This window comes from Dermacentor andersoni, chromosome 1 (assembly GCF_023375885.2).
Source record: "Dermacentor andersoni chromosome 1, qqDerAnde1_hic_scaffold, whole genome shotgun sequence".
NCBI lineage: Eukaryota > Metazoa > Arthropoda > Arachnida > Ixodida > Ixodidae > Dermacentor > Dermacentor andersoni.
Window position 1 is genome coordinate 133,097,214 of NC_092814.1, and position 24,050 is coordinate 133,121,263.

Genomic DNA, 24,050 nt, shown 5'->3' on the forward strand with positions numbered 1-24,050 from the left:
TAGCACAGCGGGCGCACATACTTAATCAGTTTTGCAGCAAGCCTTCGCCCATAAGCAGCATGACTGTCGCGGTGTGTTGCATCTTGGGTTAATAAACCTGTGCTTGTTGCCGATCTGATTCCAGAGCCTTCTCATCTGTGTTGGAAAGTTGACGAACCCTGCCGTCGCGCCTTTGCGCATTGCGGATTGGAGAAGCATTGTGCCTTTTCCTGACCGTCACTCCACACAGTGAACTCCACTGTGCAGAGCCTATGGCAAAGTGATTTCAATTCAACACCAAACAGCAAGTTTCAATAGCTTGTGGGATCAAAATATCTACAACTTTTTATAAGTCGCAATCAAGCTGCGAGAGCCAAAATGTTCATGACAGCAAGCATGCCACCTGTCACCGTATCACACTACTGGCCTTCTAGGAAAATCAAGTCAGAGATAATGCACATGTGCACTCAGCTGGTAATGACAGTGGCTAATCAGATATTACATGTCTGTTTGCGGCCAACCACTAATGACAAATTCTCTTGTGCACTTCAAATGCAATGGAAAGAACCTGCGCATAATCACAAGCTCCTGACTGCCTTTATGCACAGCTGCTGAAGTGGAGCTTGCGAACTTCACCCCACTAGACAATGCAGGTCAGACTGTCAAACACAAAGCGCATCATTAAAAAAAAAAGCCAATTTTGTAACACTTTATCTCAAGACCAGGCAGAAAACGCACTGACAAGCTTTCCAGCTGCTGGTGGAATTAAAATGCTTTAAAATTAGGTTCTTTCTCTAAAATTTTTCAGACCATTAAATTTTTTTGAGACTTTCACAGACTCCTTTATGCTTGCAAATTTGGTCAGCTATATATATATATATATATATATATATATATATATATATATATATATATATATATATATATATATATATATATATATATATATATATATATATATATATAAGTTACTATTTCAAGATCTTTGAAATTCTTGTGTGCATAAGAAGAGAAACACTTCAAGAAAGAAGCATTACAACCATTTCAGGAGCACAAGTACTGCTTCTGAGAAGAGACAGATCTCACCATAGTGCATGTGCACTTGCCCGGCTGGTGCCATGATACCTGTAGACCCCACTGCTTTTTCACTGCACTCAGGTTCAAGGCAACCATCATGAGAATTCATGAGAATTCATGAAAAATCATGAGATGAATGCTACTGTCAATTTTTCTAGCAAATTATTAGGAGGAGGCTGTGGGGTCATCTCCTCAACTTCCTATTATAGAATATCTTTATCTCCAGATTCCTGCCTCATATTGATGGCTAAGCTAATTTGTGATGGTAAAAGAAGGAAAAAACTTATGCATTTTTTACCATAGTTTCCCTTCAACCAACTAAGGACTACTACTCCCTTTGAGCCAGCAGTGGCATAGTGAAACTCATGGTGAGATCAGTCTAGTCTCCTCCAAATTTGTGAAATTTGCAACCTTCTCATTGAATGTACACTGTTTATCACAGCCAACATCTTTCTTTTCAATTTTTCGTCCTTAAATATAGGCAGTTGGAAAAACGCTGAAGCAGATGGCTCTTTCCAGGTGCATCGCTGGGTCCAAACTAGCAGTATGCCATTGCAAATTAGGGTGCTCTGTGAGTGGCAGGAGAGCATGTGGAGCACATGTGACATCAAAGACAAGCAAGTAAGCAAGAAATGCCTGAAGAAAATCAGCACTCAGAAACAGTGAACAAATGTTGGTGTGCCTGGTGGTGCTTTTGCCATGGTTTTATACTTTCTGAGCACAGATACCACTTGTTTTGTCAGACCTTAATTGGCATTCATGCTGTAAAAAATCAGCACTTCGTTTTTATGAATCATGGCAACAGCACCACCAAAGCTCACAGAAATTAGTTACAGTGAAAAGGCAAATATAGCATCAAGGTTCTTCCAGGTGAACATGAAGGAATATTGGTACTGGCTGTAACAAAACACACCACTGCATATGCAAAATTGGCGGTGGAACGTCCAAATATTTTAAGTTGAGAGCATGTTCTTGTTTACTTCTACTCTGAACTTTCTCATTCAAAAAGCTACCGATTACATAAGCTAATTTTTGTTGTTATTGCATCAGTCTTTAGGTGACAATAAAAACCAACATGAAACACTATAAGCACTACCTCAAGAGTCACTGAAAGGGCCCTTAAGAAAATAAGGTAACTAACGTTTTTGCGCTGACAACATTATGTTCCTTTTCCTTTGCATTAACAGTAACCATGACAATTCCTTTTCAGCTGTTGCATTAAGAAAGCATCAAGACATGCCATACTACCTTTAATTTCCATGATGTACCAATATCAGGTCCTTATGGCAACGAACCACACAGAGCAGCATACAATCACAGCTTGCGCAACATTAGAACAACGATGCCACAAACTTCAAAGGTTTGCAACACACCAATATGAACCGAAAGCCAGCAAAACTACATACCTTAGAGGCAATGTAACGCTTGCCAAAATTTCAGATGCCATATTAATTCTTGCCCGATTTGTGGGCATGATTTACATCTGTGATGTTGCAAACATTAGGACAATCAGAAAAATGTTACCATCATTCAGGTGGCAAATTCAGACAGCAATTATTCTCTTATTTTCATGATCCCCCTCAGTATCAGCTAGAAAAATCCATCTGAAACTGTTATAATGATCTTCTTAAGTGCGTGCATCAGCACATGCATAAGGTGAAAGCAATGCAGACTTGCCATTATGTCATCTGACAGATAAGGCTCATCCTCACTGGAGATAGCTTCAAAATCATCATCCTCCTCCGTGTTGACGACAGGTATCATGTCAGCTTCCTCATGAAAACCAGCCTCAAAATGCTCTGGAGACGTGTCGGGAGTGATGTTTTCATACAGGTCATCATCTTCCATGAGGCTGTCGCCAATTGGTTCCATTGGAATCACCGTGGCAGCTGGTGGCACTGCAGATACTGTCTGGATTGTCGGAATGGGTGCAGCATTGGTTATCATTGGGGGTGTTCTTGGCGCAGCTGGTTTTGACTGTGCCATCTTTACCGGAGAGGGCTTGGCTGGTGATTCTGGCTCATCTGGCTCCTCCTCTTTCGGTGTTCGGGGACCTCGCGGAGTCATCTCACGGTCGTCATCCAGATCATCATCAATTTCATCTGGCGATTGAGTGGCACAAGGGGAGCGAGGGGGTGTCATAGGTGGTGTTTTGGGAGAAGAGCGTGGCCGGGGCGACTGGATCGGTGGTGATGCAGGCCGTGGCATGGGTGGTGTTGACGGCCGCCTGGGGTCAATGACACGTATCACTCCTTCACTACTGCTTCTCCTCCTGCAAATGAATTAGACAAGTTACCCCAATGCTATGAGCCTGTTTCCTTAAATTTTCTATTGTAACAGATCTCTTCACCAAAACCTTGCATCGGCATGCTCAAATCTCAAGGAGAGATCAAACAGAAAAAAATTATGTAACCTTCTTGCACAAGAGAATGATGGTCAAGTACATGCAAGCAACTCAGATTTCTCTTGTATGTACTTGTAAATTGTGTAAGAGAACTGCATATTTTTCACTTTCACGCAGCATTAGCAGGGTCACTGCTGTAGTGTGGCAAAAAATTTGCATTTTAGAAGTGCATAAATGACAAATAACATGATTTGGCATGCATAACCAGCACCAAAATTGTAAAAAATGAATAGTAAAGTAAGAGTGCAGGTTATACACAAATTCTGCCCAAGGTGTAACTTCACGGTAGCGCGACACGCACTGCCGTGAAGCCACACCTCAAGACAAGGTACTGCACCATTCAGTTCTCACAGGGAAACCAACACTCTCTCTACCCCTGCGTGTTGAAGCTTCCTTCTCTCTTTTTTAAATACATAGCACATTTTTTAATAGATTTAAAAATGTATTCATATTTTAATACGTAGTACATACTGTCATCGACCAATAATTCAGACTAGCTTGATTATCTAGGATGTTTTACAGCACGACCAAGTCAACCGAAAAAAAAGGACATTTCTGTACTCATAAGTAGCTGGCGCCTCTTCAAAACTAAAAGTAGCGAAGCTTAGTCAACTAAGTACTGTACAGTAGACTCTCAGCGACAAAAATCTCTCGAGATGGTGAAAAAATTTGTATCACACAAAAACAAAACAAGAACCAGGAACTGGCTGACTTTCAGATTTTTTCACTTTTTTTATGCAATCCTAGGACCTTCATTTATCTCACGTCAAAATATTCGGAAGAAATATGCAGCAGAATTTGAGAAAATTTCACTTTTTTAGTATCATCTGTAAAATTGGGAAGAAAATCAGGCTGCAGGAGGCGATAACGCACCACTGATTGCACAAGCACAGCTTTCCATTGTCGCAGCGCCGAAATTTGGGTATCGCCATAAACACGAGATTAGAGATTCAGATAACCACAGCAGTGTATTTCTCCATGTAAAAATAAAAGCAACAAAAACGAGTGCAATAAGGGAAACTAGTGTCACGATTTGTTACTGCAGTCACCTAGCGCACAGGGAGTGCTCCTGTTGGCTGACACCAATTTGAATCACTGGCACGCTTGTTTCACACACATTTTAGCAGCAGCAAACTGCGCACTTTGTGTGTTCCGAGGCCAACATTTTAAGATCTGCCTGGTTATTACAAGTTTCTTTCGTTGCTGTGTCCTAGCTGCTGCTAGGTGATAAGGACATGATTTACACAAGATAAGGAAATCTGTTTCCTTTGCGGCGGAGAAGCAACTTCATATCATGCGAAACGGGTTCAAAAGTAGAAAAGTCTGCAATTGTCATCGGGCACCAAAAACAATGGAAGGCATGGAATACAGAGATAAGGCTACACATGGATGAGGACGCTGCCAATCATGCTGATGCGGCAAGACTTGGTTGCGTGTGATTGCCAGCTCCTGATAAATTTGCACAGTGTTTGAAAATGACAAACAAGTTACATGATACTGCACAAAGCAAAACTTTTCGGTGGAGGTGGTGTGGGGGAGGGGAGTCAAGGCAGAGTGACATAGGCCACTCTAGCAACAGGAATGCAACTGACACATGGGCACGGCAGCTCTGCCAGCCTGACAACAGCCAGTGTCTGGTGTTACCGGAGCGCCGGGACCTCTTTGCAGTCTCCGCCGGGGTCATGGGGCGGCTTGGTTGTTCGTATCATCCAGCACAGCGTGAAAAGCAGTTCACACCATTAGAAATTTAGCATGCTGTAATAGCCTTGGGCAGGACTTTGGGGAATTTGTATCATCCTGAAATTCACATCTGGCGAGACCATATCGCCGAGAGTCTACTGTATTTATGCGAATCTAACATGCACATTTTTTCAGAGAAAATAGGGTAAAAAGTGGCCTGTTGCCAAACCGCATTGTAGCCATCACAAAATGGCTACAAAGCATGTTTTTGTGATGGTTGCTGTTGGTTCATTTTGTGCTCAACTACGATCTAGAGCGGTATTCTCAGCCAAAAACTTTTGGAGATACTATCACTTTTGCAAGATTTCACACAACTTGGCATCAGTGTAATCGACCGCCAACGTTTCTTGCACTGTGCCAAGCTCGCTATCTGCGCACAGTTCGAAGAACATTGCGAGTCGCATATTTTGACAAGTCCGATGCAGTCTCACAAAAGTGATAGCAGTGATAGTTGTTTTTAATGCTGAAACTTTAAAACCTTGCATCAACGAAATTTGCAATTTAACGAAGTTTCTTGGTGCAAGTACAACTTCATTATATCAAGGTTCAACTGTTTTCTCATTTCATTACAACGAGGGTCAAGTGTATATGCCTATATATATCTATCAAGATGTAATTGTTCCTTCTCCAATTTTCTTCCTCTCTATCAGTGCCAGCCACTAAGCTCCTTTTACAGCAAATGCTTACAACTTAAATCTTAGTGCAGAGTAAATAGAAAACTAGCAAAAGTTAATGTTAAGGAAAATATATTTACAGCTGAAACAGAAAAAGCCCTTTATGCAATCAAAAGTAGACCGAAAGTGGAGCAAGGCACTTGGCAAGTCCGTGTACAGGCTGAATTTGTTTCTGCTGCAAACACCAGATGACAAGTTCCAGACTGCACTAGGCTTAGTTGTTGTCACAAAAGCTCTGATTAAGCAAAGGTCATGCAGCAAACAACTAAGAGTAAACTAATGGAGGCTGGCACCTGGGGTCCTCATGGTCTTTCTGGTGACTGCTGTCCCGGCGCTTCCCGCCTCCACTGCTGCTACTTTCCTTGTCTGAGCTAGATGCTTCTGCAGCAGGTGCATGGTCTTGTTCACGCTTCATCGGTGGCGGTGTATACCGGTCCTACAGGGAAAACAGAATGGCTTGCACAAAGACTGTAATGTCATGCACAAAGAGTTCACTAGTAAACCATTGGCCTGGAAGAGCAATGGCCAGTGGCCTGGATTTATTTTACAGAATGAAAAATGCCCACCATCACCATAGAAGAAATGTGTACAGTCAAATCTCGTCAATTCGAACACGCTTAATTCGAACTTCCGGTTTATTCGAAGTGAAGCTGTGGTCCCGTCAAAGTTATGTGTATTCCAATGGGTGAAAACACCCGGTAATTCGGATGCGCAATTCGCAAAGGTTAATTTGAACATATCACACTCCGAGAATGTTCTCAGCAGCGCGCCAAATCACACGGCGGCGCCTCTGACCAGCATAGAGGAAAAGCTTAGGAGAAATGGCTCAATTCCATGCGCAAAGAAAAAAAAAACGTAGCGGAAATTTCACCCTGTCTCAAATGGCAAGGTCGCCGTTTCTGCGTCGCGCCGTAATGAACAAACATACACACAAAGAGGTACTAGTACAAAAATGTTCTCACTTTTTCACTCTCTCCTTTTATATTATTAATAGATAGCTGCCAACTCCATAACCATAGTATGGGGTCTATAATCCCCTGAACGCACAACAAATTCTAAGTACCATTGCCAAGCAATCTTTCAGACCTATTCAATTATTTGGACTTCTCCACAGCCCTGCCACCTATTAAATAAGACCAATTATGACTGAAATTTCAGTCACCATACAGTGTCTCGCTCAATTTTTCTGACATAATTACGTACTTGAGGTCATAAAGATGGCCGCAAGAAACAAAGTTGCCGTTATTCAGATTGTTGCTTGTACCCTCACTTTCATTGGTGAGGCAATTTTTAAGCTTTCCGAGTGCCATATGGCCACTGTAAAAAGATCTGCATCAACTTGGCACAAAACTGCAACTTTGGTTGCCAACACCCAAAGCAGCAGCATTGGTTAGGCCTAACAGCCTAGGTAGCATTGTCATGGCAAAAATTTGCTGTTGACTAGCATGGTGGAGGGTGGCAAGCCATCACAGGTAGCCTGATGTTAAAGGGACCCTGAAACGATTTTGACGATTTTCTACAAACATACTGGGTCGTTAGAGTAGGTCCTTCTGATCATTAATTGACACATATAAGTGCTCCGCGTAAAGCGTGTAATTTATTATAAGGCTTTAAAAATGCACATCGCTGCCGATCGCAGCACACTGCTCGGCGGAATTTTAAGCCGCCCCTGCCCATATGACCGAAATCACCCATATGACGTAAGTGGGGCGAGCTATCCGATTGGCTGACCAGGGCGCGTGATCGATAAATTTTCCAACTTTATGGTAAACAAATGAAGTTCGTAATAGTTGGAATGTTAGTTAATTTGTTTTTATAACAAGACAGTAACATAAAGGGAATGTGCAAGAACAATTTTTCAGTACACTTAAGCACTTCCGGCACACAGCAAGTGTCGTCTGCTTGTGTTACAACGTGCTCTGTCTTTGACGAGAGCTCCGCCGTCAGTGTCGATTTGTGTTTTCGCGAGCGCTATGATTTGACTTTGTTGCGTTGTGGACTGCAAACGTAGCGACTGGCAATATGTCAAGCTGCGACATCGTGTCCCTCTGCAAGCCAGTAGACGAGCGGACTGGCTGCAGCGCATCGGACTGCCGCTATCCGATCGGCGCCAGGATTTGTGCGATCGCGGCCGTCACTTTACACCGGAAGATTACTAACGCAATAGCGTTTCGCGAGTCCGGTATTAGGGTAAACGCAAGTGCAAGGGGGCAGGGCCTGGCCGTGTCCCCTTGCATGTGGTTTCAGGGGATGAACAGAAGCGCAAATGTGAATGGTCTGCACGGTGCAGCCACCTGGTGGCATAGAGCTCAACCACACACAGTAGCAGTAACAAAATGTAATCTTCTTGGCTGCTGGTGTAAATTTTTCGCAGGAGTGTAATCGTTAACACGTTGTTTTTGTAAATGTTTAAAATGTTTTACACTTGGTTAGAGCAATATTAGCTCTTTCTTTGGCTGGTTAAGCTCTGCGCCAGCGGGTGGCTGGACCGTGGAGACCGATCAGGCAGCTCACGTACGTCTACGCTAAAGTTCCTTCATCAACTTGAGTTTATGCCTCCATCGTTCCGTCGAAATATTCAGGTAGTGAGTGATTACCGGAATACCAGACACGTTCGGCGCTACGACAGATTGCTCGCAACGCACGCTGCTTCGATAGCTCTCGCTTGGGGCCGACGGCCAAACGGCTAGCGGAGAGGTTTCTCGCGGGCGGGGGCGGGCTCCAAAACAACCGGAAGTGGACGATGTGACGTCGCATCGTGACGCAGGACCAGTGAAGGTGGAGCTTAGCCCCGGTCGCTCGGCGAACGAGTTGAGGAGGAAAAGCATGGCTAGGGAGGAGGGTAACTTGTAATCGCTTGTAGCTCCATTAATACGTAATGCTTCACTTAAATTGTGGTGCGAATGTTCTACTTAAGCTGTACCCTACGCGTCTACAAAATTTGTCCGAACCGTTTCAGGGGCCCTTTAATAGAGTCAAACCTCGATATAATGAGGACAATAAAATCAGCATGTTCTATCGAAATTTTGTTTAAAAAGGTAAATTCTGGGGTTTCATGTGCCATAACCACAATATGACTATGGGCATGCCGTAGTGGGGGACTCCAGATTAATTTTGACCACCTGGGGTTTTTAAAATGCACCCTATGCACAATAAAAGGCATTTCTACATTCCTCCCCCACTGAAATGCGGCTGCTGTGGCCGGGATTCGATCCCGCGCCCTTGGGATTAGTAGCGCAACGTCATAGCCACTACGCCACCACGGCGGGCTATTAGAATTTTTAGTATTAAAATTTGACTTTTTATGCAGCTAAGTACAGTCACCAACAAATTTTCCTTGCACTGAAGGAGCACAACATTGTCCTATTTATCAGGCAATCAGAAAAAACTAATTTATATGAGAAAAAATTTCATTTTGTTGTAATTGAGCCAGTAACCAAAGATACAGTTTCATGCCGTGTCGACGACATCTTCACATTGGCGATACAAAGCGATGCTTCTAACGCTTTCATGCCCACGCTATTATGAAAAGTGCAGGGAGAGGGGAGCAAATGGTTCATCTACCTATCGCTTCAATGCACCTCTGAAACTCGAGAATACATGACCTCTAGCCCTCAATACACAGGTAGACAGCACATATAAAGCTATCTCAGCTCGCTCGAGCTTCGCACCCACCACAGATTACGCCCAAGACAGAGTGCACAGGCCACATATGCACTCAGCCATGCTGCCAGCCATGTGCAAACCATGGCCGGGCTAGAGGACAAGACAAGCGCTCACCCACCCTCCACTCTCCTCCTTCCCCGAGCCTGCGCCTTTAATCATGTTATCGCACACTCCCCCCTCCTCCTTTTGCTCACGCAGGACAGTGTGCATCATGTCAAGCCACTATCCTTACATCAAGCCACCACAGCACTCAGGACGCGATAGAATTTTATTGCATGTGGACTTTATGTGGAACATGATGGCCAGAGGATCTTACTACTGCGTGGTGCACAATTTAAGAGGTGTATTTGTAAGTAGCCGCATGTAATTAAACCACTTGACCATCTGTGTTCGCAGCAGTTCCCACTTATTGTCTCGATATTCCTTCGCGGCAGCAGTGAAATTTCGTTATATTGAAATCGCGTATAAACACACTTCGTTACATTGAAGTTCAAAATAGATGGTGCTCAATGAACAAGAAGTTATAAAATGTTCATTACTTCATTATACTGAGAATTGTATTATACTAAAGTTCATTAGAGCGGGGTTTAACTGCATGTGCATTCGATTGGCTCACCAGTGATTGGGCCTGGGATCATGTGTACAGGCTAAACTGATGGCCACAGAAGCCCTTTCTAAACATTCAGGTACATGGGTGACCAGCTGGCAACAGTCACAAGCTCTGTCTGCACACTTACGGGATGAAACAAGGTAAGCTCATATGTAGGCAGAAAAATTTGAACTGAATTTGCTCAAAACAGGCTCAAGTGCCGGCATCGTGCAATTAAGGTTCTATGCGACATCTGCACTTTTCAGAATCTCGAGGAATGGCAACACTCATCAGGCTGCACACGCAAACATAAAATGTCCAGACAGCCTTGACCAGCGCAAATTGCAAGCATATATTATTGCACTAGCAAAACATTGCAAATGGACTTTTCACACTGCTGGCATTGTAAAAAAGAACAAAATTTACTTTCTCCATAGAACACAGCTAATAATACGGACATTCCACTGGTCCCCTCAGTGTCAGAAAAATTTGTGGGCAACTGTGTGCCACCCTTAATTGCAACCAATTCAGCATACACCAAATGCAGTGCAGCTTTGCGGGACAGGAATTATTTATTTATTTATTTATTTATTTATTTATTTATTTATTTATTTAATGTTGAGTAGGACTTCTCCATACATCATAAAAATCAATGCTGGGGGCCAGACGGTATTATAAACTGCTGACATGCCAGACAGAATAGTGCAGTGGTTGCAAACCACACAATGAATGTGTCCGTTGGAAGCTGGGCACATACTGCATTGACAATTTTTTTTGTCTTTCCCTCTGTGCTTCCCTGCATTTGACATTGGATAAACTGTGTCTTCAGCTGTTGCTTTTCTCGTAATGTGGAGTGCCCTTCCCACTTTCTCTGCCCTATTATCCTGTCAAGTACCTAATGCACTCAGCTTTCAGCAAGATTATCACAGTGTAGCTTGCAGCCAGTGCCCAGGACTGACTGACTTGCACATCAGTGGTTCGGCGATAAGCCACAACCACCTTCTTTACATGATGTACAAAGGGGTCCCGGTTCCACAGCTCAAAGCCATACTCCACTTGACACACATTTCGAATTAGTTGCACTAAAAAATGGTACAATTAATAATTTGTTGCACATTCAAGGAATTGAGGCCTTATACCATTATTATGGTGTTGGCAGCTATCTAAAACGAAAAAAAAAATTGAAAAATTTTGTGTCAGTACTTGTTTAATAAATTTCTAAAAAAACATTACTAAAGCACCTTCTTACTTTTGAGTCTGGAGGAGAAAGGAAGCGTGACTGCTGGCTGCCCTTTGACTGCTGCTGGGAACTCTTCTGTGCATGACTGCTGCCACTGCCTTCCCATGACCTCTGAGAAGATTCCTGTGTAGAGGACCCCCAGACCTTCCAAGTTATAAAACTAAACAAAGCTCCTTCATGCAAATTCTTAAACCATGTAAGACACATGCTTACACAAGTCATGGGGCTGTTTGTTTTCAGGTAGATGGCACTAGCACAAGTGAAAAATATATTGTGCCTAGATTCTGTAAATAAAGAAGGGGAATGGAGGGGCCCTACAATGCATGTGAGAAAGCTTTTTAAGTGGCACCGACAGCAATGTCACGATGCGGCAATTCAGAGCATATAAGATGTCACTCTGCACTGCTATTAAAATTGGATAAGAATATAATGTGCTGTTTGTGCTCGTGCAACATAGCAAGTATTCAGCAAAAACTGCAAGATCATACTTTACAAACCAGATTAAATATGACTAGGGGTGTGCACATATTATAAACATCGTAATTGAATGGAATACTACCTAGTCTTTCCTATTCAATTCATATTCAAGAATTCACTATTTAAAATTATCAAATATTCACTTTTGTTTGAATTTAAATTATGGGGTTTTACGTGCCAAAACCACTTTCTGATTATGAGGCACGCCGTAGTGGAGGACTCCGGAAATTTTGACCTCCTGGGGTTCTTTAACGTGCACCTAAATCTAAGTACACAGGTGTTTTCACATTTGGCCCCCATCGAAATGCAGTCGCCGTGGCCGGGATTTGATCCCGCGACCTCGTGCTCAGCAGCCCAACACTATAGCCACTGAGCAACCACAGCGGGTATTTTGTTTGAATTTAAGGGATAAGAACACTTATGGGAGTCCCTGAGAGAGAAAGACCAATTCAAGTGAGGAAGGTTCCAAATGACTGCACTGCAGCAGGGCTGATGCTGTTACATATATAGAGACACCAGTTCTCGAGTGAATACACAGTTCAGCCTATCAATTTGCTGCCTTCATTTAAGCAAAGCAGCCTATTATTTGATCAGTCTTACCATGTTCGCATTTTTTGTTAAAACAGTCGAACATTGTTATAATGAAGTTGAATCGGCCATGAAGATAGCTCCATTATATTCTATATTTGTTATAAGCTTACATGCAGTTATCGATGAAAAAAATGCAATCAGGTCTGTGTGAAAGAAACACAAGCAGGGTGCCTCTGACAGGCCAGCAAAGGGTCTCCTGCTAGTTTCGATGGCCCATCACCATCTTGCCGTGCCAATACAAGGTATGGGAACAACAATAAATTACATACACGTGCTCTGCACTGCTGCAAGACGTAAGTGTGCAATTATGTTGGCTTGCCAATTGCAGTCTGACCAAGTCAGCTGCAACTGCTGACAGACTTTTCGCACACAGTGGAGACAGCACACAGTAGAGACCGCACATGCATCCATACTCTACTACTATGGTCGTCAGTGTAATTAGTGCATATGATCTCCCACTCAATTGCCGATAAGGCCTAGGAGTGCTAACATATTGACGGACAGCTTCCCAGGACAGCTTGTCACCAGCCGCGCTGGCAGATGCACTGCTTAGGCCACTAGGCCTAGCCAGCACCGCTTAATTGGGAGCTGGCCATCAAAGTTGCAGTTTTGTGCCTACTTGACATCGCAACAACTTAGTTCATGATCGCCATGTCTACGACATTGCGTGCACGTTTTACGCCCAAAACAATGTGCAATATTCGAAATTTCAGTTACCGTTGTTACACATTGGCACTAAGGACAGGTGGCAGTGCAGCAGGAAAGTTGAATAATCACGCAGGTCCAAAAAATTAGGCGTACGAAAAGTCGGTTGGCGACTTTACTAGACATTTTTGCTACCAGCATATATTGAGGCCCATGCAAATAAAAATTGGCTCTGCTATAACCGATACTGTGTCGGATCCCGCACTTTTGATTTCATTACATTTGTAGCAGGAGAGTACTCTATTAAATTAGAGCATGACCAACCAAATTTCATATTTACTTTTTTATATACAATAATTAGTTTATTCATGTTTCTTACATCAGGATTCAACTGTAATCAGTGAAGCCTAATACACTTATTTTCATTAACTACAATTTTCCATAACCCATTTGCACCAGGACAAAGGAGGGCAGGGCACATCGCATGCAGACAGAACTAAGAAATTGAGCTTGCCATTACTTAGAGAAGTTCAATTATGGTAAATCATGCTGCACATGCAGAGTTACGAGGTTCGCAGATTTGCATCCTGCTCTCACTTTTCTCGACTGTCACTCATCTTATAATAATTTCAATATTATGCAGGCGAAGCACTGCAGGAATCTGCTTTCCTACAGTGTTAGTCGGTGGCTAAATGCACTGTTCCATGCAGCATGTACCTATAGTCACATGCTCCACTGTTTGTGTTTCATTCCATTGTGATAGTACATATGATTTGTGGGAGCAAGCAATAAAAAGAACACGCACACACAAATGCCCTCTCGCCCTCCCCCCTCTAGTTAATTTGCCCTACGATGTACCACATGCCAGTTCTGCCATGTGCCACACTAACACACTTGTAACAGCTGTTGAATAAACAGAGAACAAGAGCTGGCAGCGTGAATGTCATCTCCCTGCAACAAACGTCTCAAAATGCTCGGTGGGTAAGTCAAGAAGGACATTTACAGAAGCAGCTTGTCATCTATTCTGCCCATCACATAGCACAAAAGCTACTAATGTTTCAGATCCAGAGGAACAATGGCAGCTGCACTTTCATGCCCCTCACAGCATGTTTTGAGATTTCGCAATTACCCGTGCAGTAGCCAAGAATAATTCAACAATGACAAAAGCCTTATGCTAAACCAGAAGTAGTAATTATTTCGTTCAGCTATTTTTCATCATTCACCGAACTCAATACAACAGTTGTGCCAATCATAGCATAGCCACATTATTGAAAATTCACCATATATAAATGATTAGCTTCAGTAATATTTTCATTCATGAAGGAGTGATTTTAATTGAATCACAGTGACACAGTTGGGCCAGTTGGTGTATCTTTGGAGCAAAGGATACCAGCACAGCAGATGAGGTGAAAATGAGAGGGGTCTGTGCATCTGATCCCTTTTGTCCCATCCACTGGATGGCTACAATCCACTCTGAGTAAGCATACTGTTACAATACCTGTATTAGATGTGATTTTCAGTGCAGATTACATAGATGAATTTCACCAGAAACTATTCACTGCAACACTTCTCATTGTTTAAGCTTCCCTTCACCATGTCACACATAAAAGGACACAGAAAGTATGGCTGCAGGCACAAAGTCAACTGTCACCAAGCCGTATTGAATTTATCATTTACTATAACAAGCCCAAATGACAATTACAATGAGCTGAAAGAGCTGGTCCTGTTACTGTAGTTTCTGTAATACCTTTCACTTTTTGCAAAAATACTTTAATTGAAACACGCTCAAAAGAGCCCACCTGAGAATTTTGTGCAGCCCAAGACTTAGCATAGCCAGGTGCCCGAGGATCCCCATAGGGAACAGCATGTCGTCCCCCCTCAGGGTGATCGGAAGAGGCACCAGCTGTTGCAGCAGGCCCTGGTGCCGACCACTCCAATGGTACCAAAGGTATGGAAGACTCTGAACTTCGCTCATGGTCCGGTGCACGATGTGAGGTTTCTGTCAGAGAAAGTGATAAGTACATCATCACCCTCTCACCCCATCAACAATGATATTTGAGGATGCTACGCACTAAATACAAGATGCTGCACCAACAGCAAAAGCCAACAAAGCAGTACACAGTAACAGACTCAAGTTTAACATAAGGCTCTCACCCAAGTCTCACCAAACACACCAAAATATGTACACTAGTATCTGCCTATGGGTTAAACCCAAGGAAGATGATGCGCTATAAAAATTCTGGTACAAAAATGAAAAAAAAAAAAGAAAACATGATTCACAAACTAGCTTTGCCCCATTAATGGCAGCAGGCAATCAGGTGGCCAAAACGGTGAACCTGCTGCTCATCACCACTAGTTGAAGATACCCTCTCCATATTAGGCTAGCAAAGAGAAGGAAAGCAAGAAAGGAAAGCACAGTGCAAGGGACCTCAGAGTTGAGGACAAGCGAGGAGGAGGGAAGGTGTGCGGCAGGTGATCCTGCAGACAGCCTGAGGGCATCCAGCAGCAAAGTAACAAGCACAATTCCACTGAACAATAGGTAAGTGTTCAAAACCAACACCCAAGTCAGCGTAGCAAACAGCCAATTCCACTCCTGGGGCCCTTCTCAAGACTACCACCAGAATGCTGCTGCATGGAGGGACCCCGAAAAGCAAAAGAAAAAAAGGAAGGGGAAAACAAACAAGATCAGAAGGGCTGAGGCAAGGGGGAGCTGGACAGCAGAATAGCACGAGGCGGTTACGTTGAGGCAACGTTACTGCTTGGACAACGTGAGACGTCCTCACCCTCTGTGTTATTAACACTGTCCAGCCAGGATGCAACCATGGTGCACAATTTCCACTTGGACTTGGGTATGCCTTCCTTCACTGGAGTGGAGGGAGAAGGATCGTACGTAACAAGAGCAGAAAAAAATACAAAGGAAAACAAAAAAAGCAGGGTGAAAAAGAAGGCGCGCACAACTGCAATGAGAAGTGAACCTGACACCAGAACAGCTACATTTTCTTAAGAGTTTCACCAGTCTCCTTAACATATGCAAGTGCATGAAATCTGACAAAGAACAAATTACAAAAAAGAGAAGGTGCAATATGTACATAATATTTCATTGTAGAAAATAAAACATTTATGTTTCCAATAGACCATTTCTCATAAGAAGTTGTATGTTCTTTTATTTGTTCTTTGTTAAATTTCTGTAAGCAGCAATAAGGACCACAAGAAAAGAAAGGTAGCGATACAAAGAAACAAATCGGTTTCAGAAAAAAGTGCCTGAAACTCCTTTTTGCATGAATCTTTTTATTTCTCATGAGAAAGTTAGACAAGCCATTCATTAGGACAGAAAAACCGAAATAGACCTCACCTTTAAAAAAAAAAATGTCATGATTGTGATTTCATGAGCTGAAAGTGCCAAGTATCATATATGGCATGCCTTACAGTTATGGGTATGTATATAACTAGTTATGGGTATGTATATAAATATACAGAAAGACTTTTGAATTGCAAAAAATCTTGTAAGAACTTCCAGGGTTATTCGAAATTTTAAAACACTGCCATAATAATTTGCTGTTTTTTGCAGCTTTACCTTAGTGCAAATTTATTAAATTTGATAATGCTATCCTTAACTAAATGATGGCTTCAATATTTCAGCCGCATCCCTTGATGTACATCCTCTCATGTGGAATTTTGCTTTGCATAGTTCTTAGGAGCTTGACACAAGCAGAAAGAATGTCTTTTTTCGTCTTTGGAGAGCTCTTTCTTGCTGCTGTTATCTTTAGCTCTAGGAACATGAGTGGCTTGACATCCTCTTTACTGTAAGCACTGGTGGCAACCAATTTTTTCCCAGGAAGAATAGTAATGCTATAGTACATAACAGCCTGTAAGATAAAAATTTGCCACCAAGTTTGTACCATCTCAACGAAAGTGATCTGTGCGCTATCCTGCAAAAATTACCCACACATGCATGCGACGATACAGCAATTATCGTTTTCCTCACACTGTCACCCTCGTCATCTTTTTCAATCAAAATATTAGAGTAGACTGGCAAAGAGCAAATGTGTGCGATAAGGACTGTAGCCCTGATGTTCTTTGTGCATTGCTTTAAGTATTATAAAAAATTATGCAGATGCTATGCACTGAGGGAATCAATGTTACACAAGGCATTTTGCAGGTAGCTGGCTATCCAGCATCAGTTAGAATTCTGCAGAGCGCTACCACATGGACAAACATGTTGGTGTAAGGCAAGCAATTGTGTGTGTGATGCGAGCATGTGGGTTACGATAGCAGCAAGGCAATGATGATGGCGACAACATGACGACTGATCTTTTTGTACTCTGGCAAAGAACTGTTACAACTTTTTTCGCTATGACTTGGGCCAATCCCAAAGGTGATACAATGCGCAGAACCTCTACATAGTGTTAGCTGCTACGAGGAAAGGATTATTGAATGTGGGCCAATCCTGGGGGCAGTGCAGTCTAACAAGGTGTGTCAAAGTACTAGCTGCCATGAGGCAAGAATGGAAGAAACTGGCATGCTCTCGTTTTTATAAAAGGTTGTTGATATGCGACATGATGCACATGAAGAACACTGGTAGGTCTGTAGCCAAATGGAAACTGGCATGCACACATGAGCTCTCACGTGTGCTATGCGACCTGTCTCGCATGCCACTTGTCTCAACCTACTACATAGTGTTGCCACGAGAGGTATGCATGCAAATGTGACCTAAACATTTAAGCATCAAGCGGCTGTGCAGAAAGACCGAGGTTTGATCTAACCATTGGACACTTCTCCCTTTCTTCTTCTTCTTCTTCTTCTTATTATTATTATTATTATTATTATTATTATTATTATTATTATTATTATTATTATTATTATTATTCAAGAGGCCAAAGACAATGCGAGACAGGAACCCATTTACCACAAAGTGCTTGGAATGAGCCAAAGAATGCTTCACATTAAAATCACCTGTTTATGACTTTCTTGCAAACTGCATGATCAGCTGCCGCCAAACAATTCAGGAGATTAATCCCTTGAGAATTCATTTCAGCATTACAGCCGCTATATATTTTGTTGTTCCTATATTATCTCAATTCCTATATATTTCACATGATACAGGTTCCAGCTAAGTAAGATGTCTTTAATCAAAGAGGCAGAATGTGTGTCAAGTGAGCTCCTGAACAATGCTTTGCAATGTGATGAATGCTGTTTAAATCAGGGATCCGAGACCTCAAAGAGGTGCAATGTAATGTTAACGTACTTCTCTTGCATTCACCAATACATCACCACAGAATTTTTTTTTTCCCTTATGTTAAGTTCTAAGCACTTGTTCCATATGTATCATACATGACACACTATGTGGTAAGAGTGCGCCTGTTAATTTTAAAGGGCCTTTCACCAGGTATGGAGATTGCAAATAAAGAAAAGAAGCCTGATACATAGGTCATGCGGTCACAATCATCTGTGCAAACTCATCATCATCATCAGCCTAGTTACGCCCACTGCAGGGCAAAGGCCTCTCCCATACTTCTCCAACTACCCCGGTCATGTACTAATTGTGGCCATGTTGTCCCTATTAGACCTATAAATATTATCTCCTCATCATTTATGTTTTCTCTGCCTATCTCCTCACCTCCTAGCATTTTGAAAGACAATGTCACCGATATACCCAGCTAAGTCACAGATCTGAAAGCACCCCCAATAGAACCTTTTAAAAACCAGCAAGTAAGCTTCTCTGCACAACGATAACTAGTTTCGTGTTTAAGGCATAGCGGTAAAGGTTACATGCAGCACTGGCTTCTAGTGCAAGATAAGTACCCGCATGGTCCCGACATGCCCAGTCACTGTGCAGTAACTTGCCACAGATGTGATAACCTTTAACTTCCCCTAAAGGAACCTAATAATGCAGTCCACTCTACTATCAAGTTAAAGCTTCCTACATGCAGGGTGTTAGAAGATGCCATACTGCACCAATTTCTGCCTCAGGGAGCTTCATTGTGGTAGGGGAGAGAAAGTAACTTTTCAGAACTAGTGGAGGTAATGCAAGAGTTGGTAGACAATGCCTGTTGCAGGAACGAATCCCATTCCTCCCTCACAGCATTCACTGAAGCATTTCAATAGCCTGGATCGCCTTTATTACATAACCCTCTTAAAAAGTTGCTGTAACTGAAATCACCCTAACAGCACTTTACAATTGCCTGTATCTAAAAAATTGAATTCAGAGGAAGCAGAATCAGGAACCTTCAAAGTACACTAAATAGACTTAAAGCATTCAGAGTGTTATGCTTACTGCCCAAATTAAAAAATATGTCAGCAGTCTTACTTCGCCATCTTCAATGGCAGCAAAGCTGGCACAAAACACTTCTTTCATGCATAAGAAGTTTTAAGAATAAAAAGTTGCTCTTGTGCTAGGAAAAACAACACATGACAGGAATCATTGCTTATAATGAGTTGTATATAAGCTGTTGAAATGATGGTGGATAAAATTAAACTGCGGCGGAGAAAAAATAAAGTTGCCCTTGACATTGGTCGAGCACAATCATCAAAACTACAAGCACTCCTGAGCATGTACCGATGTTTGAGACATTATTAAAACAATGTAGACATCAGATCAGAAAATCAGGCAACCCGACAGAAGCGTCTGTCTTCACTGCAGCTGTCATGCAAAGATTATGTTTCCGAGTCAACTAAAGCTCAATTTCTGCGTTTGACTGGGAAAGTGCTGGGAGCACTGGAGGCTAGATTCGACGATACCTCCTACCAAAGTTCTATTTTTCCAGAGTTCCCAATGTGCCAAAACAGTAAAATCTCACCAATAGTTAAAAGTGCACTCGTCATTTCCTACTGTGCATGGCATTTCTTGTGAAAGTGTGCTAGCGGCAACGTTTAACAACATGTCGAAAAGCAGTCAATCGAATTGATCTAATTATTTGGGCCTGGTTAAGAAAGAGTTAAAGAGACCCTGAAACAATTTTGACGATTGTGTACAGACACGCTGAGTCGGTAGGGTAGGTCCCTCTGATTATTAGGAGACGGATTTAAGTACTCCACATAAAGCATGTAATTTATTATAAGGTTTAAAAAAATGTGCATTGCTACCGATCGTAGCGGCGCTGCTCCCCTGCGTTTCCAGCAGCCCCTTCACATGCTACATAGCATAGATGAGTGATGCCAGCCGGGAGAGCGATCCGATTGGCTACCCATGTTACGTCATCGGGAATGATTGAAACATGCTGCTGCTGGAAGCTTATTTTTTATAGCATACCAATGCATAGTAATTTGTGCACCCTTGTAATTAAGTACACAAATGTAATAAATGTAGGCTTTTCTTCAAACCATGAAAGTTTTGAAGAAACGCACAAAGCCAACTTCTGCCTGAGAATGCAGATCCTATGCTACAGCTCTGACAATGGCAACCAATGGGATGCAGAGAGGGTGTCACATGAAAATAAGAGCAGCAATGTCTTCCTTGACGGCAGGAACATGAATAGTACCAGTGCTGTATTGTGCTTGTCTTGCACTGCAGGTGTGCGAAGGGAAAAAACGGCAGTGGCTACACGCTGTAGGAGACGGGCAATTCTATGAGAGATCAACACGAGTCCGCAACCTCATATTTTTTATTCCAATGAATATTTCATATTTTGTGCACCTATCTCTCGGTACCACAAAAGTTGGTTTCTTTTGCAAATGGATAATTTACGATAGAAAAGTACCGAAGTTATTCAGTGTGGAGGCGCCATATTTTCATGCACCAGACATTCTCACAAATTCACAACCAATGTAAAATATTTACTACGGCTACAAAGAATGCATTTTTTTGTGTCTATGTAAAACATAGACAGAAAGAAGAGTCAGCTGTCACTGCTCGAGACTTCTGTGCAAAATTGAATTTTTTGCGAAATTTATTTTTTATTTTCGCAACACTTTTTAAAATTTACCACATTTACGAATTTTTATCTCTTAAACCAATGCATGTAGCCTTTTGAAACTCTGTGGGATGTGAGGACTTGACTGTTCAACAATTGTACTGATAATTGTTGCTGTATCACAAAACTACATATATACAATATGCTTCAAATTCCTTGTTTTGACGAAAATGAACACTACTGAAGAATAAGGCTTGAACTGATAGTTACTCGACTGCCCTTTGGGGATAGAAAGTTTCACCGCAAGCTGGCGGCCTCTTGACAAAACAACAACCATCGCCTACTGCCTAAAATATAAAAAATAACCATAATTAATTTTTCTCAAAATCTTGTCAATAGTTGTTCACAGATACTGGAAAAAGAATATTTAAAGACATATTGCATTACGTATTTTGTTTACAATGAGAATATAAGTGATAGAAATGAGAGCTTCCCCAGGATGCAGCCAGGTGCAGAGAAAACGGGACATCGGGATAAAAAAATTGTGGATAAGCCTTGACCATATTTTCAACTGAAATGCAGTTTTGACCTTATGATGAATGTGTAATTATAAAAAACGTGTAGTACAATATCTATTCGCTTGGAGAAGAATAAAGATAAGTCAACAGAACAACCTCTTAATAATGGCTCATTTTATTTACAGCAAATCTCCGTCAAAAAGCCACCATCTTAAGTCAGACGATCGTGTATCGGTACCATTTCCACCTCTGAAGCAGGAAGTGTGGGTTCAATTCCCAAAATCAATAATAATAATAATACTTTATTTTTCCTGTAATTTCATTTTCTTTTGTAATGCTAGAGCTGAGGAAACATTATAAATTTCCCACTTCACCACATTCATAAGTTAGCAACAGCATTTATCTTTTTTCCCCCGACAGCTGAAAAGAAATCTTATGAGCGCAATAAAGAGACGATTGTAAGCCTACATATTATAAAATATTTACATATTTACATGTCATCAGGCAATCATCAAACCGAAATAATACCAGAAACAGCTACTTTATAGTTTGTGAAATGCATATACTGTTATGTTGCAGAAGCCACACATAAAGATGTATTTACAATATTTACAAGAGAGACAATGATCAAAATCAGAATCAGCTTATTTATGACAAAAATGGGGATAATTAAATGATAAGTATGTACGGAAGGAGGTCCCGCAGTTAGAAACTGAAATGGAACCTCCTGTGCAAGATGACTAGAATTAATAATACAAACAACAATGGCAACATGTAAAATTTACTATAATAAAGGTTTTTAGGACACAAGGCATAAATGGACAGAAAAGCAGCAGATGAATGCATTAAACAATAACAAGGATTTGGATTAGTCAACAAAAGATGAAACTACAAAGAGAGCTCAAGAAAAAGAAGTTTAAAAAAGATGCGGGAGACAAATATAAAAACAACGTTAGAGTTAAAAAATACAGCACATCCTACACTCAAATAGGAAAGTCTCAGGAAGCTAAAAGAAAGTGCTTACATTCTGTATGAGATCTGTGAGGTTTGAGCAATTTTAAAGGAAATGATAATGTGTTCCAGAGAGATAAAGCTGAAAAGTGTAATGACTGCTTACCATAGTTGGTGCGAACGAAGGGTAAAATGAAGTTCATATTGCCTGCAAATCTAGTATTGTTTATATTAATAAGGGATGTTTTGGTATGATGGTTACTGGAATATCATTGTTTAATGCCCTAAAAATAAATATGGCCAGGTTATCTTTAACAAGATCAGTCACGCTCATAATATTATGTGCATGTAATAGCTGATTTATGCTAATGCTACGAGGCGAAAATGTTATAGGCGAATAGCTCGATTCTGAATGACTTGCGACGAAGTCAGGTGACTGTTACAAGTGTTTCCCCATGATTCAATGTTATAGTTCATAAAGCGATGTGAGAGTAGAAAATAAGAAATATAGTTGTGCGTTGATTAAAACGTGTGTTCCATATGCCATTTTCTTTTTTACATTAGCTATGTGAAAGTGAAACTTAAGGTGGCAATCAAATTCCACACCTAAATAGGTGCAACGATCAACTGCAGTGATTAGGTTATTCTTGATGGAAAGAGACTGAATGAGCTCAGGCGATCGCTGATGCGAGGCAAAGACGACAAAATTGGTCTTATTACGGTTAATCTGCAGCTTGTTAGATTCACACCATGTAGAAATTTTCACGAGATCTTCGTTTTGCTCATTTGTTAGCATTGTTACACAATTGTTAGAACTAAATATAGTAGTGTCGTAAGCGTACAGAATGCACTTCGATGAGGAAAGGCAACTAGGCAGATCAATATAAATTAGGAAAAGTAGGGGACCTAATATGGACCCCTGTGGTACACCATTGTTAGTAGTAGCTTTTTAGAGTAGTACCCAGAAATGTTAGCAACTTGTTTTCTATCTTGTAAGTAACTGCAGGCTAGAAGTAGAGGAAGACCAGTTATTCTAACGGCTTCAAGTTTGGCACAAAGAATTGTGTGATTAATTGTGTCGAAGGCCTTGGATAGGTCAACGAATATCGAGGCTGCAAATTTACCTTCATCAATCGCTTTTTTGAGATAATCAGTAAGAGATATAAGCACCAGATTGAAAAGCCATTACGAAAGCCAAACTGATAAGGGGAAAGAATACTAAATTTATCTGAATATTTTGTCAGATGCTTTTCGATAAGTTTTTCAATAACTTTATTAAAAAAATGGAAGAATGCAAATGGGTCTATAATTCTGTGCAAGTGTGTGATCACCTTTTTTGAAAACGGGAATGACTAGACCGTGTTTGAGTTCCGGTTTTAAAAATCGGAACTCAAAAACACTGGTTTTAAAAATCAGGTTAATGATGGCTGAGAGAATGTTAGCGATATGTTGTGCAATCATTTTAATGCGGTAAGCGTTAATATTATTGAGGCCAGCATCATTAGAGTCATCATTATTAAAAAATACTATATCAGGTGTTGGAAAAAGGAAAAATGAATGAGGTAAACGGTTAAAGGACATGCAACAGCGTGAGGTGGACTCAGAAGTGTTATTGAAGAAAGCATCACAAAAGGAATTTGCAATGTCAA

At 41.4% G+C, this 24,050-nt stretch overlaps 1 protein-coding gene across 8 annotated transcripts in view; it reads right to left on the reverse strand.

Moving 5' to 3' along the window:
• Positions 1-24,050, reverse strand: part of vir (VIR_N domain-containing protein) — a 353,139-nt gene that overhangs the window by 277,690 nt on the left and 51,399 nt on the right. For 6 of the 8 annotated variants that reach the window (XM_055062054.2, XM_055062050.2, XM_055062051.2 and 3 more), the window contains exons 6-10: positions 15,866-15,946; positions 14,882-15,081; positions 11,379-11,492; positions 6,168-6,310; positions 2,734-3,328 (exon numbers count right to left, since the gene is read on the reverse strand). In XM_055062054.2, the coding sequence (XP_054918029.1) occupies positions 2,734-3,328; positions 6,168-6,310; positions 11,379-11,492; positions 14,882-15,081; positions 15,866-15,946 (1,133 nt within the window). The remainder of the gene's footprint in view (positions 1-2,733; positions 3,329-6,167; positions 6,311-11,378; positions 11,493-14,881; positions 15,082-15,865; positions 15,947-24,050) is intronic. The other 2 variants (XM_055062056.2, XM_055062055.2) reach the window with 2 other exon arrangements.